This window comes from Mollisia scopiformis (assembly GCF_001500285.1).
Source record: "Mollisia scopiformis unplaced genomic scaffold LY89scaffold_16, whole genome shotgun sequence".
In the NCBI taxonomy this organism is placed as follows: domain Eukaryota; kingdom Fungi; phylum Ascomycota; class Leotiomycetes; order Helotiales; family Mollisiaceae; genus Mollisia; species Mollisia scopiformis.
Genome location: NW_017263596.1, coordinates 826,871 through 843,409, shown reverse-complemented (window position 1 = coordinate 843,409; position 16,539 = coordinate 826,871). Strand labels below are relative to the sequence as shown.

At 45.9% G+C, this 16,539-nt stretch overlaps 7 protein-coding genes across 7 annotated transcripts; 6 read left to right on the top strand and 1 right to left on the bottom strand.

Annotated features, from left to right (window-relative positions):
* Nucleotides 1-291: 291 nt before the first annotated feature.
* Nucleotides 292-1,456, top strand: LY89DRAFT_736001 (uncharacterized protein; the record flags this gene model as incomplete). The annotated part of the gene is made up of 3 exons (XM_018220073.1): nucleotides 292-372; nucleotides 423-582; nucleotides 636-1,456. 3 exons carry the CDS (start codon nucleotides 292-294, stop codon nucleotides 1,454-1,456), a joined length of 1,062 nt encoding a protein of 353 aa, XP_018069299.1.
* A 450-nt stretch (nucleotides 1,457-1,906) lies between these two features.
* Nucleotides 1,907-3,756, top strand: LY89DRAFT_125925 (uncharacterized protein). Its single transcript, XM_018205195.1, has 3 exons — nucleotides 1,907-2,514; nucleotides 2,589-2,985; nucleotides 3,037-3,756. The coding sequence occupies exons 1-3, from the start codon at nucleotides 2,357-2,359 to the stop codon at nucleotides 3,544-3,546; spliced, it is 1,065 nt and encodes a 354-aa protein (XP_018069298.1). The 5' UTR covers nucleotides 1,907-2,356; the 3' UTR covers nucleotides 3,547-3,756.
* Nucleotides 3,757-5,341: 1,585 nt separating this feature from the next.
* Nucleotides 5,342-6,352, top strand: LY89DRAFT_686541 (uncharacterized protein). Its single transcript, XM_018215310.1, has 2 exons — nucleotides 5,342-5,636; nucleotides 5,712-6,352. Exons 1-2 carry the CDS (start codon nucleotides 5,391-5,393, stop codon nucleotides 6,237-6,239), a joined length of 774 nt encoding a protein of 257 aa, XP_018069297.1. The 5' UTR covers nucleotides 5,342-5,390; the 3' UTR covers nucleotides 6,240-6,352.
* A 1,305-nt stretch (nucleotides 6,353-7,657) lies between these two features.
* Nucleotides 7,658-9,793, top strand: LY89DRAFT_720369 (uncharacterized protein; the record flags this gene model as incomplete). Its single annotated transcript, XM_018218562.1, has 4 exons — nucleotides 7,658-8,103; nucleotides 8,187-8,298; nucleotides 8,607-9,413; nucleotides 9,466-9,793. Exons 1-4 carry the CDS (start codon nucleotides 7,944-7,946, stop codon nucleotides 9,791-9,793), a joined length of 1,407 nt encoding a protein of 468 aa, XP_018069296.1. The 5' UTR covers nucleotides 7,658-7,943.
* A 1,009-nt stretch (nucleotides 9,794-10,802) lies between these two features.
* Nucleotides 10,803-11,958, top strand: LY89DRAFT_735997 (uncharacterized protein; the record flags this gene model as incomplete). Its single annotated transcript, XM_018220072.1, has 3 exons — nucleotides 10,803-10,927; nucleotides 11,015-11,411; nucleotides 11,473-11,958. The coding sequence occupies 3 exons, from the start codon at nucleotides 10,803-10,805 to the stop codon at nucleotides 11,956-11,958; spliced, it is 1,008 nt and encodes a 335-aa protein (XP_018069295.1).
* Nucleotides 11,959-12,620: 662 nt separating this feature from the next.
* On the top strand, nucleotides 12,621-13,595 carry LY89DRAFT_751592 (uncharacterized protein; the record flags this gene model as incomplete). Its single annotated transcript, XM_018221228.1, has 3 exons — nucleotides 12,621-12,874; nucleotides 12,929-13,331; nucleotides 13,401-13,595. The coding sequence occupies 3 exons, from the start codon at nucleotides 12,621-12,623 to the stop codon at nucleotides 13,593-13,595; spliced, it is 852 nt and encodes a 283-aa protein (XP_018069294.1).
* A 444-nt stretch (nucleotides 13,596-14,039) lies between these two features.
* Nucleotides 14,040-16,245, bottom strand: LY89DRAFT_649528 (putative FLP FmtA-like protein, betalactamase). Its single transcript, XM_018212065.1, has 4 exons — nucleotides 15,694-16,245; nucleotides 15,518-15,640; nucleotides 15,191-15,455; nucleotides 14,040-15,137 (listed from the first exon to the last, which is right to left on the bottom strand). The coding sequence occupies exons 1-4, from the start codon at nucleotides 16,193-16,195 to the stop codon at nucleotides 14,240-14,242; spliced, it is 1,788 nt and encodes a 595-aa protein (XP_018069293.1). The 5' UTR covers nucleotides 16,196-16,245; the 3' UTR covers nucleotides 14,040-14,239.
* Nucleotides 16,246-16,539: the final 294 nt, after the last annotated feature.

The following is a 16,539-nucleotide window of genomic DNA, read 5'->3' as shown; positions in this document are numbered from 1 at the left end:
TCAAATCAAAATCCAGATACACTTTCTTGGTTTGTACGATCCTGGTGGCAGCCTTCGTAGATTTCTTGCTGTGAGGTCTAGGAAGGAAGAGAGAAGGATGTCGCTTACGAGATCAAAATATAGCAAATGCTGACATAAGTTTCAAACTGTGCCTTTTTCGACAAGGATCTCCATCCTCCGCAAAATGACGATCGTGAGAAATCCTTTGCCCATTGCTGACACAATATCCAACAAAAGCTTCGCTGCGACTCATTTTGTAATCCGTTTCTGCTTGAAAACTTACCTCATATAATGGAAACTCGGTCAAGAGCTCGTCAGGAGCCTGATGCCATAAGTGACACTCCGATGGCTTTAGACGTCCCCCTAGAGAGGGTGAGTGGGCTCGTTCATACGTCTCAATGCAATGCTGATTCCATACTCAGATCGCACCAACACTTACACAAAACACTCCCCAAAGCGCCATACCACAGCCGAATATGGGCTGGCACATGGATCCCAATGACCTTCCACTCGAGCACCCGATCGAATTCATGCGCCAACTTGAAAGCATTGGCTGGAACGGCGGAGAGCACTTCTTTCCTGGTGTGTATCTCAGGTTAAAGTTTCTTGGCACCTGGCTCGACTAACCATGTAAGGCAAACATGATGAGTTCTGTTTCGTTTGTGGAGGCTCGATGGAGTTATTTGGATGCCAAACATGCGAAACTTGCTACCACGCAGCGTGCATGAGCCCAACCTTAGAGGTTGACGATGTTCCTACTTTCTGGTTTTGTCCTCATTGTGTGGATCGAGAGCTTCACATCCCACCTGATCTGTCTACATCATACCTCACTCCCATGTCGCCACCGCAACCTGGAGGAGTGTACCCTTCTCCCAGCCAGTCGAGTCTGGGCCAAGCTTCAACTCCGAATAGCCAGCCCAACGCCCCCGCTCCACTGTCGAAAAGGAAACCTGAAGGACAGATGATCGATATAAAGGGGTCAAAGCAGAAAATCCACGAGATAGCAAGGAGTCTGAATAACGCAACACTAACAGAAACTCGCAAGGAACCAAAAGCAGACTTGACCAAGGCACCTTCTGGACGGTCACGACGGACAAACTCCCCGCCACGAAAGCGATCGAAATATTCTGCGTATTCGTCTGAGGTAGACAAAGCGCTTGCTGTCATCCACAAAGAGCTTGAGGCTGCTGCTCAGAACGGGAAGTCAGAGGGCAGCCTTCGAGAACGCATTCACACTTTGGAGCAAGAGTTGAGACTTAAAGATGGCCAAATTCTCCTCTCTTCACGAGAGCTGGAGGTGGCTCGACAGCAAGGTGACACAGCTCGCCTTCAAGCTGAGGTGAAGGAATTGAGAGCACAGAATGAGGGTTTGAAAACATTGGTCGAGAAGAAAGATGCCGAACTCAGAGATTGGAGGTCGAAGCTTAAGACCTTGCTTGGGAATGATGCCGAATGAAGAAGAGCCTCTCTTCACTCGCAACGCAAGTTTTGTCATTCGGCGAAAGCGTGGACGCACCTCAAACCTATCTTCCAGGCCAAGTAACCAAGAAAGCAGTCATCTGGTGAAGTCGAACTCACAAAATGGAAATTGTACAGAGACACTGGAGCTGGTCATAAGGTCTCGGACAAAACTGGCTACTCTGGCTCTTGTTTCCCATTCCGAAGGACCTCTCTTAAAAGGGCTCATGGTGGCAGCCTGAGACTTGTCTCGTGATCAGAGCTTGCGGCGCATAATTGCCCTCTGCTTGTCTCGTATCATATGTATCGGGACACTTGTGCCTGGACCACACCAAGGCACATTTAGCTGCAATGATTCTCTGGCCTTGTCTGCTTCACCTCTGGGAGTTTCCCGGGTCATTGTACCCATTCTGCTCCATTCTCTTCCTTCATTTGCCTAGCCCTGGAGACCTCTAAATCGGCCTACTCTTGCCTTGAAAGCTGCTTGGCTAATAAGCCTAGCCTGCCTGAACTTTAGGTTAGGCTGGTTGGAGAAGTGTAAGCTAGGCTGAGACAAAAGGTGCTGTTGATGGAGAAGCCTAGGTACTTGAAGTATCTGATTTTAGCCTTGTTCAGCCTTCTCTGGTTTCATCCGCCTCCCTAGCCTCGCCCAAGCCAGGAAGGGCGAAGGTCCTAGCACTAGTCTAATTTGGGTCAACACCGCGTGGCCTAGTGCTCTTCAGAAGGAATATATGCTCAGGACCTCATCTCCCCGCTTCTTCCAATAACATCATCGCAATTCAACAAGCATCGATCCTAAATTTATCAAAAAGTGAGCGCTACCGAATATATCAAACACATCACTATTGCACTTTCATACCCGAGTTCCCTCGGAAATACTGTGCTCGACGTCTCCAGCATGGGTGCCTCGACTGATGAAGGCTCTGCTGCGGTATCTTACCTGGGACTTCTCACTTGTCACAAGAACGATATTCGTTGCCCCGACGAGTGTTCTAAGAGCGACTGCGGCCGCGAAATGCGACTATATTTCAACGGAAACAATAGCACTCCTGAAACGTAAGGATATGTTCTTCTCAAGCAATCCGCTGTCATTCTTGCTATAGGTAAAGTTCTAACTTTTGACTCTATAGACTCCTTGCGGGTCTAATGCGCCTCCCAGTCCACATCAGGCATGACATTTACGACCTTGTTGTTCACTCCGATGCTCCAATCAAGCATCCAACTATGTGGCTTAACTCCAGCCAAGCTCTCGTCGCCCCAGACATACCCGCCTACAGAGCCGATCCTAGATTGCCATTGGTACCAACGTTGGAAAATAAGGGTGGCGATTGGGATCCAGACAAAATTTGCTGCTGGGCGTTTTGTCGCTCTCAAGGTTTCGCTGAAGCACTTCACAAGCTAGGCAAGACAGGCAACCAGTCGGCAACACGGTGTCTCGAAGACTTTTTGATCCTTGTGGGAGAGCGAACGGTGGTGGAGCTAGATAACTACAACTTCATATGGAAGCAATCAAGCTCTGGTTGGATTGTATGTACTAGATTGTTGGATTACTTTCCTCTACTGACCTAAGTAATGCAGAACTCATTCGAATGGTTTCGGAGCTTGAAGCCCTATCATATCTTTCTACGCCATCTCTCAGTGGAATATGAGAACCAGATCGAATTTGACTATTCGAAAGGAAGGTGGGTTAATAGTACTATTGGATATATCGCGCAATGCCGCTATATTCAAAGCGCGCTGCCCAACCTCAAATCGGTGATTTTCTGGTTCCAACTCACCAGAGAGCAACTGAATGGTGCCATCTATCATGCAAGACAAGAACCATGGTTTGAGGCAAGCAAATTGATTGATGCTGAAAAGGTAGACGTCAAGCTCGTGATCGACCCAGACTTTGGGCAAGGCGAACGACTGACTCGGAGTTCTGAATGGGATCGAGGATTTCTTCGCAGAGGTCTTAGCTCAGTCGTGGATGAGGAAGGTGCTTCGATGTTACAGAAAATCTTATCTGCAAAGCGAATTCGTACCCTGACGGATGATCTCGACGATTTCGATTTGGAGTCTTTATGGAACGACGAAAGTTTGGCATAGACTGATCGGGTGGGCAAATGGGAAAGAAGCCAGAAATAGGCTTCGAAGAGAAGTTCTCCGAGGATCTATGAGGACTGAGGCCGTAAGCGCAATGCGGAATAGACACCTAATGGACTTCCCTTATCAAAATTGGCCTTCAGTGATTTCGTGACACCAACAGACTTCGCCGTGCATTGGGTGTTTCTCTTGCATGCTTCACATCATACGTAGATAGTCTCCAAGATTGTCCGTCGGGAGTGGCACTAATCTTTAGCTGGCTTCGGTGGAAGAGAGGCTGCAAAAGCTTCCTCCCCATATATGCTTACAATCTAATGAGCCAACACCATATGATTGAAAAGCAGCGGTGTCCCCAACCTTCACTGACACGGCAGCTTTGCCGATTGCTGGGATACCCGGGCGGGGCTTCAGCAATCTGGCAGCTCAAGGTGGCATCACCTCAGAAAGCGAGATGACCTCGGCATATGCCCGGCCAATACTCTGCTTGAGGTCCGTCGTAGCTAGCATACAGAGTTTAAATTCCCTCGCCCCGCATCGCATTGACTTATTACCTAAGTGAAATCTCGTGACCTGATGAATTGTCAGGACTGATTTATTTTTCGCTTAAAATTTTATCTTCGCTTCTCCCAAACAGAAAAAGAAGAAAAGGACCACACACACGAAGAAATAGAGAGAGAAATCGAAAAAAAAATTGGTAGCTTCTCTTTGATTGAGCGTGTCCTGTCGCATGATTAGAATTTTGAAGACGACATTTTCGCATAGGAATTACTTACATCCTTAGTGCAGGGGCCATGCTAATCTTCTCTGTATCGTTTCAAACTATTGTTTATTAGAAATTATTTTCATTTTTAGTAAGCAGGGCTCATACTTGACCAAATGCCCGAAGGCGGAAGAAAATGCTTATTTAAAGCTATCACCTTGATTGTGATTGTGCGTACCGGTATGGCCACTTATTCGCTGGCTTAGCGAGGGCTACTCACGTGATTCCTCGTTAAAACATCCACGCCGTGACCGTTCTATTTAGCATTTGCTAACCTCAATCTACGTCTTAGATCATGTCCTACATTCGTCAGAGCAGCTCGCTAGTGGGATTCTTCTGCTACGAACAGCGTAAGGTCTGAGGACCTTCGGCTTAGAAATGACGCTAGTCAAATAGCATATACTTTGATATCATTTTTAAAATCTGTATCAATTTTAGATTAAATCCAAGACGGAAGTGGACTTTGACAAGCTCATTTGGCGTTTGAGACTATATTGGTAATTGTCAAAAGATTACATCAACTTTTACATTAACTTTGGATCGATCATCGCAACTTCAAAAGAAGATTACACATCGACTATGGATACCACCACAAATACCGAAATGATGGATCTTGCGACGCCGAGTTCTCTTTGCGCACTTGATACTGCACCTGAAGCAAGACAGGACATGGACGAACCTGATATTGCAACTGTAGATCAAGACAAAGTATTCATACCCTCACACTCGTATTGTAAAGCCCACAAGCCAGCTTGGTATGAGGATAGAGCCTACTGGCCAGGAGTTTGCGGGCACGATAAACCCTTCAACTTTGGTAAAGACAGTATCTCGTCGGAGAGGTAAGTATCAATCCGGTATTCCCCATCGTCGAAATACCATCGCAAAAATGCCATCTAACAATTCATAACAGGTTCCTTGATGGATTATTGAGCCTCCCAGAAACCGTTCGAGACCAAATCTATGACCTTGTCGTATTCGCAGAACTTCAAGACGCAGAAGTTCCTCCACCACTTCCAGCTGTCTGGCTCGGTCCTGAAGGCTTTCTTGTAGCTCCTAAAATCTCCAGCTACCGTAGACTTGGGCTTTGATGCCTACTCTGGAGGCAAAGAGCGGAGACTGGCCATACAGAGGCACCAACGATGAAATGCCATACTACGAGCTGAGCTTTTGTCAGTCGCGAGGATTTACTCAACAACTTCATAACATGGGCCGAAACAGCAGCACAGCAGCAGGCAGATGTCTAGCTGACTTCTTGGGCTTTCTAGGAGAGCGAATAGTCCTTGAACTGAATGCGTACCTTTTTTACTATTGGCGTCATGAGATAACAAGACTTGTAAGTTCGTATTCCAATTGTGCATATTGTATCAGCTCTCTGGTACTACTTTTAGCTGACTCCAAACGTGAGTAGGCAAGCTTTGAGTTACTCAAAGATCTCAAGCCATATCACAACTACATAAACCATATTTCTCTCGAGTATTGCGTCGGACTAGACCGTATTGGAAATTTGGTAAAGCTCTGCGAGTATACTCAATCTTCCCTCAAAAGTCTCAAGTCCATCATCTTCTGGTTTCAGATAACCAAAAGGCAACTCAATGCAGTTCTGCAAAGTCCAAACGAGCAAGAGTGGTTCCGAGCCTGCAAATTATTGGCAGTGGAGAAAATTGAAGTCAAGCTCCGTATTGTTGGCCGTGTACCTCGTCATTGGACAGGCGATCCTCGAGAGGACGGACTCCCTCCCTCCCATATTTTAGCTCGGTCTAACGTCTGGAATCAAAGATATCCGCGAGAAGGTGGGTATGAGGATAAGGAGATGGCGGCAATGCTCAAGAAGATATTGACACCGGGAAGAGACTGGGGCCTGACTGACGATCTTCAAGAGGATTTTGGCATGGGACGTCTCTTTGGTGATGACGGCACCAGCATGAATGAGGCATAGACATATAAGTAGCAGATCAGTGGCTAAGGGGTTACTTTGGATATCGCGGAGAAGGTCTTAGGCTTTTAGCTTTTGATTTTCGATTTTTAAAGCATCAAGACAGAGAAGCAATGGAATTCAAGTATCAACATTGACCTGAATCTGTTCTCCGCGTTGAACTATTTCCTTGGCGAGTTGTTTACTCGCTTTAAATCATGCAACTTTATAGCTCAGGAGGTCCGGTCATGAATTGCTGAATATTATACTTCTTCAATGACCAGACGTAAGAGTCTCAATTGTTAATGCGAGATCTTAGAACAGTAGTGTGAGTGATACCAACAGGTTCCTACATATAATCATGCAGATCGTGTCCGACATTCAGGGGTTCATATGATAGTATCAGACTCTTAAGTCATGTTAGACATTCTGCCCATCTCAAACATCCAACTCATTTGAAAGTTTCGACTCACCTCCAACACCTGCCTCATCACAAACAATGGTCAATGACGTAGGATATTTGCCATCTGGCAAACCCGAACCAAACAAGTTCCAATCCAGTTTAAAAAGCACAAGCTGAATACGCTCCACCGAAGAAAGAAGTATTAAGATCAACAAGCAAGACTGACAACATTCACTCCCGTATTTTTCTACATCTGTCGAAAGCTGATGCCGTAGCCATCAGCATCCAAAAGCATGCACTGTCCATATTGACACTCCCAGCCAGCTGGGATAATGTCCACAAAGCAACACCTTATCAGAGTTGCAGGCATACACCATTACATTGCATCATTCTACTGGCAAGCGATATCTAAGTTCAAACCCATGGACGGCATCCTACTCCAACTCCAGCAGGCAAGGCTACGCAACTGGCTATCGACACCGTCGTAACTACACCTTGAAAAGAGCGACCTAGATACTGGTATGTTTTTCGTAATATATGACTTGTGATAGAGTGTTGTTGGGTCCTGGGTAAGTACAGCCAGAGACAAGACCCCCCAAAATTGCGGCACGGCGTAGCACGGGATGTTGAAGATGATTCTAAGTTAATTCTATTAATTAGCGGGCTATCCGATAGTACTGGAAAGACAAGTATAACGATTGGTTCGCTAGTCCTAGAATCAAATCCGCATTGTGGGGGGCCGGCGGGGGGTGATAGCTAAGATCCTATGCGATTGGTTTTTCGGTTTGGCCCCCAACTCTATGCTATGTCATACAGATCACTTCTTCCCCTCCAAACACATATTATATGATGAGTTAATACCCGCTGCGCCCGCTTTCATAGCATTCAATTCAGCAATCCAATATCAAAAGATCCACGTTGCTATACGTCAATAGAGCTGTATAAATCTCGGTGCGACGGGCTCCGGTGTTTGTTGCGGATCAGAAAGCACTCGCTCATAATCTGCCCTTGAAGCATCCCAGAAGATTCGCCGGAAACCCGTTCACAGTCCTGATTCCTTCGCTGACACCACAACCGATGTGACGGTGGACGATCTTAACTCAAGGAATCAAAATGATACCGCGATAGCTAAAAGAGGGCTATTGGACAATGCTCATGGCGCAGCCAATGGACCAAGGACGAAAGGTGATACTTCAACGGCCGAACAAGTTTTATTGAACAAATCCGAGAGTAACACTAAGCCGAAATCTCGCAACAATCGGAAGACTTAAGATTGACTTCGTTTTGGTTGGGGATGGGAATTTCTGGCTTGGACCGTAGCTTTGATGTCTATGTGTGCAATCATTGGAATTCTGCTCAAGTTCCGCGGCAGAGCGCTCTCGGATCGGCCATACCGCATCAAGCTGAACACATTAGTCTCTATCTTCGCCCAGATTAGCTCAACAGCACTTGTTGTATCACTATCTGAATGCATCAGTCAACTCAGTAAGCTGTAATGGTTTCTTGAGTTGCCATTCTGCATTTCTGGGCCATCTGATACTCACACATGCTGACTGACTGTTTTATAGAATGGCTTTGGTTTGCCCAACGCAATCAGCCTCTCAGCGACTTTGATACTTTCGACGAGGCAAGCCGCGGGCCGTTATCAAGCGTTGTCCTTATTTGGAAAACTCGGGCTAGGTACGCTTGCCCAATTTTTGGTGTGGATGATTTTCTGACTTGCTATCAGCCATTTGGTGTCTTTGGGGGCGCTTTTAGTCAGCGCTTTTAGTCATTGCTAACTTAGCATTCCAATCGTTCGTCCAACAAGCTGTTTCATTCCCGCAAAGAACGATTGGAAATGGGACTGCTACAGTGCCGACGATCTATAACTTGACCCGAGATGGTTTGCAAGGAGGCACCTCGAGCACAGAATTCAGTGGTAAGAAACCTCAAAGTAATTCCTCTTTTATTTAGTCTAATGATGGAACAGAAGATTATCCGGGTAGCATTCCGCCATTTACTGTTGCGTCAGTATATGCCGGCATGAACGGCGGAGTAGAACTCTCGCAAGTTATTCCCACCTGTCCAACGGGCAATTGTACCTGGAGCCCCTACAACTCTCTAGCACTCTGTGCCAATCCTGTTGCGAATTTAACACATTCTTTAAACGTTACAAACGCCTACGATGGATCGCCTATGAATGGTTCTTGCGCCTTGATGGAATGCAAATACTCTTTACCTAACGGCTTGTCTCTTGCTCCAGACAGTAGTGGCGCCATGACCGTCGTCCAAGTAGCATCCTTGTCTCTAAATGGCACCAATGTCTCGCAAAGATCTTCGCCATCGAATTTGACGTCCATTGCCTTTTCTGATATACCTGTCGTTCTGGACTTTTTCATGATATACTCAGATCAGAGCTACGCTAACGTTGCCGCCCTAGAGGCGTCCCTTAGTTTCTGTGGCCAGACTTACAATAGATCTGTTGCAGAAGGCAAAGTCAATACGACGGAATTAGATAGGTGGGGCTCCCTCGACACAAGAGTTGCGGCCGCTTCATCTGAACCTATCGTCAATTGGCCTATTGTTGGCAACTCTACGACTTTATGGGTAGAAGAAGCCTACGTGGACTCGTTGCAATACACATTATCTTCTATATTCAGTGGAACTTATACAATACAAGTCGGCGGCACTGCAGAAACTCAACTCAGTTCAGTTGCTGTGCAAGCCTTGAACAACACCATAGGCGGTTCTCTGGACGACGTGGCTGCTTTCCAGTCTTTCATGGATGACTTAGCAGTCAGTATCTCAAATAAGTATGAAGCCATTTATACTTACCTCAAACGTCCGCTCGACTGACTGTTGTAGCTTTCGGACTGGTGTTGGAAGTACGACGGTCAATGGAGCGAACAACAGTCTTCAGACTTACATCTCTGTCGACTGGTACTGGCTCATATTCCCTTGCTTCATGCTTCTTTTTGCCATGATATTCTTACTGGTAACTATCGCCAAGAACCATGCACGGCGAGGAGAAGCTTGGAAATCGTCAAGTATAGCAGTCTTGAGCGGGTTGAGTAGTGATGCGAAAGCTAAATTGGGAGATTTAACTTTCATGACTTCAATGCAAGAAAGGGCTAAAGAAATTAGAGTAAGGCTAGTTGAGGAGAATGGCCACTGGCAGCTCGTTGCAGCGTGACAAAATTGGGTGCGATGGAAAAAGCCGAAAACCAATATATTTTATGTTAAAAGTTGGCCATGACCAGACTTCCAAGAGAACCTCGGTGTTGGCATTGTGTTCTCTTCCAACACCAAGGACCACAAGTGGAACCCTTATTTGTCAAGTCTCGCCGGATTGTACCAGTTGAGACTCGTATTCATTGCTTGAACAAACTGAAGCGCTCTTCTGCAGTTAGTATCAGATATTCCCATTGTCTGATTTTGTGGCTAGCTCCGCACGATGGAAACTGATCCAGGTATGTGCAGCATTCATGCTGACGCGCTGGAGGTAACGTTGATCTGAAGAATTAACGAAAACGAATATTTCGAGGCTGCAATCAAGCGCGGTGCAGAAAGAGGAAGGCCGCCATACAAGAACAACGCAGAGATCTGTTCTGATCTGGAAAGGGATATGACATTAATCCTGATTCGATATATAAAATGCTTAGTGTCCCGAAAACGAAATACGAGAGGCCTCAACTTTCCAGACCAGATCTCATTTAGCTATAAAAAAGTTGGTTGATGCCAGCCAGTCCACCACTCTATTCCTCATTAGATAATAGCTATAAGAACTAGCTTACTGGATGTGTGTACGTATATAATAGCTGCAAGACCGGAAACTCGATTTAGAAGAATTAAATTGTATCTTTTTGCAAGAATGGTATTAGTCTCTGCATTGTATGGTATAATGCATTCTACATAAGATGCAGTTCAGGCTCAGACTTTAGTCTTTTTAGTAGGCTAGAAGTGGATGCTAGTAGCTTAGGCTCCCTGAGATGCTTACTACGCAGTCGAGTAGAATTTAGCTCATACCTAAAAACTCTCGCCAAAACTTCATACAATCACCAACACTGTCGAAGCTACCTACGATCGCACCTATTTCGATAAGATCATATCGAAACACCACCGATACTTCGAGATTTGTTGATATGCTTTCTATAGACCATCCTGATAGCACAGAACACTCGCCTCATTTACAACCAAAGACGATGGAGGGCGCAAATCGACCTGCTGCGATGGTTTCTAAATGCGCAGTGGACTGTTATCATTATAGCTCTGGATGTGGACCTAGATCGCCTTTCTACTTCAACGGTGGCGGTATCAAACCAGACGAGTAAATTCAATTCTCCTCCAAGTTTGACGTTTCGTGGCCACAAATCTTGCGCCGAATATTGTACAATGCTGACCAGCTTTACAACAGTCTTCTTCGGCGACTCATGGAACTTCCTCAACATATCCGAGACCAAATCTACGAATTGGTAGTCAGGCACCCGTATAACGCTCCGACCTGGTGGCTTGGCGCGGATGGGAATTTACGTGCACCCTGCCCTGATGCTTATACTTTACCAAAGCCCGACCACCTCAGCATCCCAACACTAGAAAATAAAGACGGACCCTGGTTGAAATGGAGCAGTTCATCGTTTTGCATAGTCCAAACGTTTGTAGAACAGCTACATATGCTGAGCGCTGAAGGGAGTCAAAGTGCCTCGGATTGTGTCGAAGACTTCGGAGAGTTTTTTGGTGAACGGACCATCATAGAGATGAATAGATTTCGTGACTGGATCTGCAAATCCCGACTCCGTCGCACTGTCCGCAAGGTATGCTTGAATATGCGATGCTGACCATTTCGCTCTCGGATTCAGTTTTGACAATATATAGGATCCTTGCTTGCAGCTGAGGAATCTGGAGCCTCTTTTCAAGCACATCAAGCACCTATGTCTCGAAGTCAAGGTCCCGAATCAGAGTGTCAATAAGCCAGATTCCGTATCTTATAAGATCGTAACAGGCGCTGAAGACTTCACCCTCCGTTGTGAAAAGATCCACAACAACATCCCTACGTTGAAGTCCTTGGTTGTCTTCTGCCAGTTAACGACGCAAAATCTGAAAAAAGCACTCATTCTTCCAGAACAACAATCTTGGATTCAGGGATGCAAATTGATTGCAGCAGAGAAGGTCAATGTGCGACTTTATATTCTGGATCGTTCAACTGAGGACGATGAACCCATGTCACGCATTCTAAGTCCTGGCTACACTGATCGCTCCGGAGAAATTGAAAACCTTTGGAAGGACGAGGAAAGATCATTGGAGAACATTCTGAGCCCAACTAGGAATATGCCACGCACAGGCGATTTGTGGATGATTTGAAAATGGACCTCCTCTTCGACGATGTTGGCTCGAATGTTGAAGGACCACAATAGATAGGCGAACATGCAAAGGGGCATGATAGCCTACCCAAGGCACATCTCCGGAAGTGTTGGAGCCTGTATCTAGACCAGAGATAGCATTGGGCTTTATGCTATCTAATTGAGACCTCTAAAAGTACACTTTGATAATATGATATCTTCCCGAATGCGGTGAGACCGTGCATAAGTGATCAAGACAACCACAACAAACCGGCCCTGACACCGGTATTACAATAGCTACAGCTTGACCTTTGTATAATCCAATTTTCAGTTACATGTTCCATTTTTCTAAGGACATACAAGTCAGCCGAAGGTCAATAATCGTCACCTGATGTCATTCCCTATCTTGGACTGTACTGTCAACTCGTGCTCGAAACTATATATGCGGTGCACTCCAGGTTGTCCATGGATCACTTGAGGATTGATGGTCAGCTTCACACTAACAGCTCGGTTGGTGGGTTTCCTATTCGCCTATGATTGATCTTTCTTGATCCTTAGCGAGGATATTGTGCCTCGTATCTACAAACGACGGCTCTTATGGTGCCGACAACTCTTGCCCACTATTATTCTCTTCTTCTTCTCCTTCTTCTCCACATTCGAATTGCCAAACATCCATAATTCAAGATGAACGACAACATAGCTCCTTTTGACAAGACCCAGATTGCGCTTTCGACCATGGCCAACGCAAACTTGCGAGAGCCTGACACCACGGCCAATCGAGTTCAACTAGTAAAGCCAACAGAGTCTGCAGCCATAGACTCCCTTCCTAAGAATGCTTACTGCCAGCACATCTGCTTCTATGGAGGCCTTGCTACTACTCGCTGTGGTAATCATGACGTTGGGACATATCTCGAAGGAACTCCGGTCTCCATAGAATCGTAAGCAAAATTACATCTCGAAAACAAGCCAACACTAAAATCATCACCCAATAGACTTCTTCGGTCCCTCAAGAAGCTTCCCGAGGTCATTCGAGATCAGATATATGACCTTGTGGCATTTCCAGACTTTGAAGAATCTGTTCCCACCATCTGGCTATTCCAAGACAGTAGGATAGTGGCACCAGAGCGACGTAGATACGGTACCTCCAAGCAAGACATTGCAACCCTTCTGAACAAGACAGGTGTCTGGGGCAACTATCCCGAAGCGCGGCCGTGTCACTTGGAAGGATTTGCGCAAGCTCTTCACGACATTCAGAAGTCACAGACAGTTGCTTCTGCGTCTGCGGCCTCTTGTCTTCAAGATTTTCTAGAGTTTCTTGGGGACCGTATGGTTGTTCAGATAGACAATTTGCTCATGACGCCAGACGATATTTGCTGGAGTACTATCAGGAAACTGGTGAGCTCCTTCAATCAACCCGGTCCACGTTGATTTTTCGACAGTTCTGCTTTCTAAATAATCTATTAGCAAGCACTCCAATACCTCAAAAGTATAAAACCTTACATTGGACACATTAAACACGTTTCCCTCGAGTTCGCTATCCAGGAAGAAGGTTTCCACAAAGGACAAGGATCAAAAGCGCAATCTCGAAAGATAGGGCCAGCAGCGCATTCGAAATCATTGAAATTTGCAAATTCCTCAGCGAACGCCTCCAGAACCTAGGATCTTTGACCTTCTGGTTCCACCTCATGCGTAGCCATATTGAATCAACCTTGGCATACCCAGACAATTGCCAATGGCTTCAAGCTTGCAAACAATTGGCAATCTCAGCAGCCAAGGAAGTAGATGTCAAGCTACTGGTCATAGATCGGAACCATTATCATCACGAAACACATTGGTTCAACGAGCTGGGATCCGCAACGCTTCTACCAAGTGCATGGACAAACTCATGGACCCCCAACGGTCCGCGAACTGAGGGAGCTTATATGCTCGAGACCTACGAAGAAGCCCTAAGGAAGTTGCTCACACCTGGACGTGTCTGGGAGCTCACAGATGACTTTGGAGATGATTGGAACCTCAAGAACCTGTTTCTTGAAGAGGAGAACGAGGGATAATGCCTTTGAGGGATCATTTCACGGGTTTGCTGTAGCTTGGGGCGGGGCAGTAGCGAGTATTCATTGTAATAGTGACTCTCTTTAAGATCAGTAGATAGGCAATGTTCTCTCTTCAATATGGACTTCTACCCTTGTGATTGCCTTGTTTATTCGACCCATAAACTTCATAAGTCATGAATTTGATACAATGCTAATGGATATGCCATTATCCAATCTAGTTCCCAGCACGTTAGCTCCGCCACGCGGACCCATTCATGCGCCATTGAAAATGTGTTGCGTTCCCGATTCATTGGCGCCACCCTCCTGGATAGTCTCTCTCGACTCCTGCACACCATCTCCCTGTTGACTCGCATTGTGATCAGGCTTCAATTTCACTCTAAAGCCGCTGAGCTCGACATCTTCTACCCGTCCACTCCCATCATCAGCATGCCACATCACGACCTCAAATAGTGGCTTCCCCCCAAACTGTATCGGATCGTCATCCGTTACACAGAAATCATCCCAGACCAGACTCTCATTTCTTTTCTCAGGAACGAATAAGCCTCTCCAAATCTCTCCCTGCTGCTGCTTTTCGTCCTTGAAGAGCAATGTAGGCACCAGCTGGATCCTTGTACCTTCTAGGGAGTCCTCGAAAAAAGGGTTCCATGCAGCGAAAATGTCCGTTGAGTTCGAGATGAAGGATTCTACATATAAAGACTTCGTAGCCGAATGTGAAATGACGAGAGTGGAGTTTAGATGCTGAGCTTGATAAGTGCCTGTATATCGAGTCGCTAAGTCCGCCTGGGCGATGTGCTCAGCAGCTCTCACAAGTGGTACAGTGACGATTTCTCGGATGCTTTCTTTGAGCAGCGCTGATGTTGCTGTCGTTAGTATCGTGACCCCAAGGTCGTACTCTGGAAGTAAGATGATGTAGCTCAAGTAGCCCGGCACGGAACCGCTCTTGGTGACAAAGGTCACGGGTCTTGATGTAGATGGCAAGATGGAATTCGTGCGAAAAATCTCCCAGGGAGTGCCATAAAAAGATGAAATAGTTGTTGAGTATGAGGCCGGATGAAACCAGTTCAGTGTTGGGGTTAATCCGTTGTAGTGTTTCAGAACGTATCGCAGAAACTTCGACATGTCGGATGAAGAACTGTATAGTCCACCAGTCCTTGATCTTGCATTAGTAGAATAGATTTGAGGTGGTGCGTTGGTGTATCTTACGGTCTATCTACTCCTTCTTCGGTGTCCCAGTAATTGTCCCCGGTCGGCAACTTGGGCAGAACGGCAAAGCTGTCATTAGACTTGGTGAACGAGCTCATGGCCATACCGAGGGGCTGAAGAATTGAGGACTCTATATAGTCTGCATATCCAATTCCCGTCACATTCTCTAATACAAGGCCTAGAAGGTCGAAATTGGTGTTGGAGTATGTGGACTTTTGCTTCGGGGGATATAGTGGCACTTGTTTCGCGAGGTATGCGAAGAGATCTAAAGGAGGGCTTTCTTCAGCTGCTGCAAAGAACCAGAGACAAAGCATATCACGAACATACCCTCCTGTTCGCATGGCCTATCGCCTCCAACAAATTCGAAACAAGGTGGTTTGCTCTCTTGTAGTGGGGGCAAACCCAAATCAGTGGGATTGTCAATCCCATAGGAGATCTCATTGCCCCAAGCTAGCTACACCATCAGCGAATCTTCGGTAAGGAACACAGAATTTCTATCGTACAGTCTCTGGGTATACCACTCAATTGGCTTGCAATTGTCTTGAGCGTAATGTCTTTCCATGGAATACTACCACTGAGATCCGAAAGGTACATGTCAACAGTGTCATCCAGACTAAGGTTCCCTGCGATATGCTGCTGCAGAAGTCCAAGAGTTGTGAAACATTTGGTAACGCTAGCCATTCGATATACGCTATTACCATTGACCTCGACTGCACCAGGCCTTTTGCCATCTTTCACCTTTGAGGTATGGTGATTCTCCCATAATGTTCCTTCAGAACTTGTGATTTCGATCGAATATGAAGAAAGGTCGAACTTTGAGTCTGAAATAAGCTTTTCAAGCTCGTTTTCTACGAGCTGAAAGTCTCTCTTTAATAGCTCGGAACCTTGGTAGGCATTGTGTTTTGGGAGCGGAAATGCTGGTGAGGGGTCGTAACACCGTGCTGCAACTTGGACAACAATTGTCCCAAGTAGTAAACAAATAGCTCCATTGTCTGGAATATACATAATGGAACAAACCCAATTAGAATTCCTAGAATGTGTAGCAACGACGAATCGATCGTAAACGCAAGAGGTTGGGGCTGATGACGTCCTAAAAAATGTCGCTTAGACTCGGCACAATGATAATCCGATATTACCCCTGAAGCAGAAGTGGGGTTTTGTTTCTTCACTTTTTGTCCTCCATGCTCACCACCGTGTTAATTACTTTTAAAGGTATAATTTTGCCTTGTATTTTGCTATTCGCCCATGAAAGTACTCATAAATTTGTAATCTTATAATTTTGAAATTAGAAATAGTCTTTGGAAGGATTTCATACCTCTGTTTGCTCATAAGGATATAACTTAGAAAGC

Coding starts and splice junctions, on each gene's coding strand:
- LY89DRAFT_125925 (XM_018205195.1), top strand. CDS start 2,357: ATGGGTGCCTCGACTGATGAAGGCTCTGCTGCGGTATCTTACCTGGGA. Junction 2,515..2,588: donor AACAATAGCACTCCTGAAAC/GTAAGGATATGT, acceptor TTGACTCTATAG/ACTCCTTGCGGGTCTAATGC. Junction 2,986..3,036: donor AATCAAGCTCTGGTTGGATT/GTATGTACTAGA, acceptor TAAGTAATGCAG/AACTCATTCGAATGGTTTCG.
- LY89DRAFT_686541 (XM_018215310.1), top strand. CDS start 5,391: ATGCCTACTCTGGAGGCAAAGAGCGGAGACTGGCCATACAGAGGCACC. Junction 5,637..5,711: donor GTCATGAGATAACAAGACTT/GTAAGTTCGTAT, acceptor AAACGTGAGTAG/GCAAGCTTTGAGTTACTCAA.
- LY89DRAFT_649528 (XM_018212065.1), bottom strand. CDS start 16,195: ATGTATATTCCAGACAATGGAGCTATTTGTTTACTACTTGGGACAATT. Junction 15,641..15,693: donor GAGTGGTATACCCAGAGACT/GTACGATAGAAA, acceptor TGGTGTAGCTAG/CTTGGGGCAATGAGATCTCC. Junction 15,138..15,190: donor GAAGAAGGAGTAGATAGACC/GTAAGATACACC, acceptor TGCAAGATCAAG/GACTGGTGGACTATACAGTT.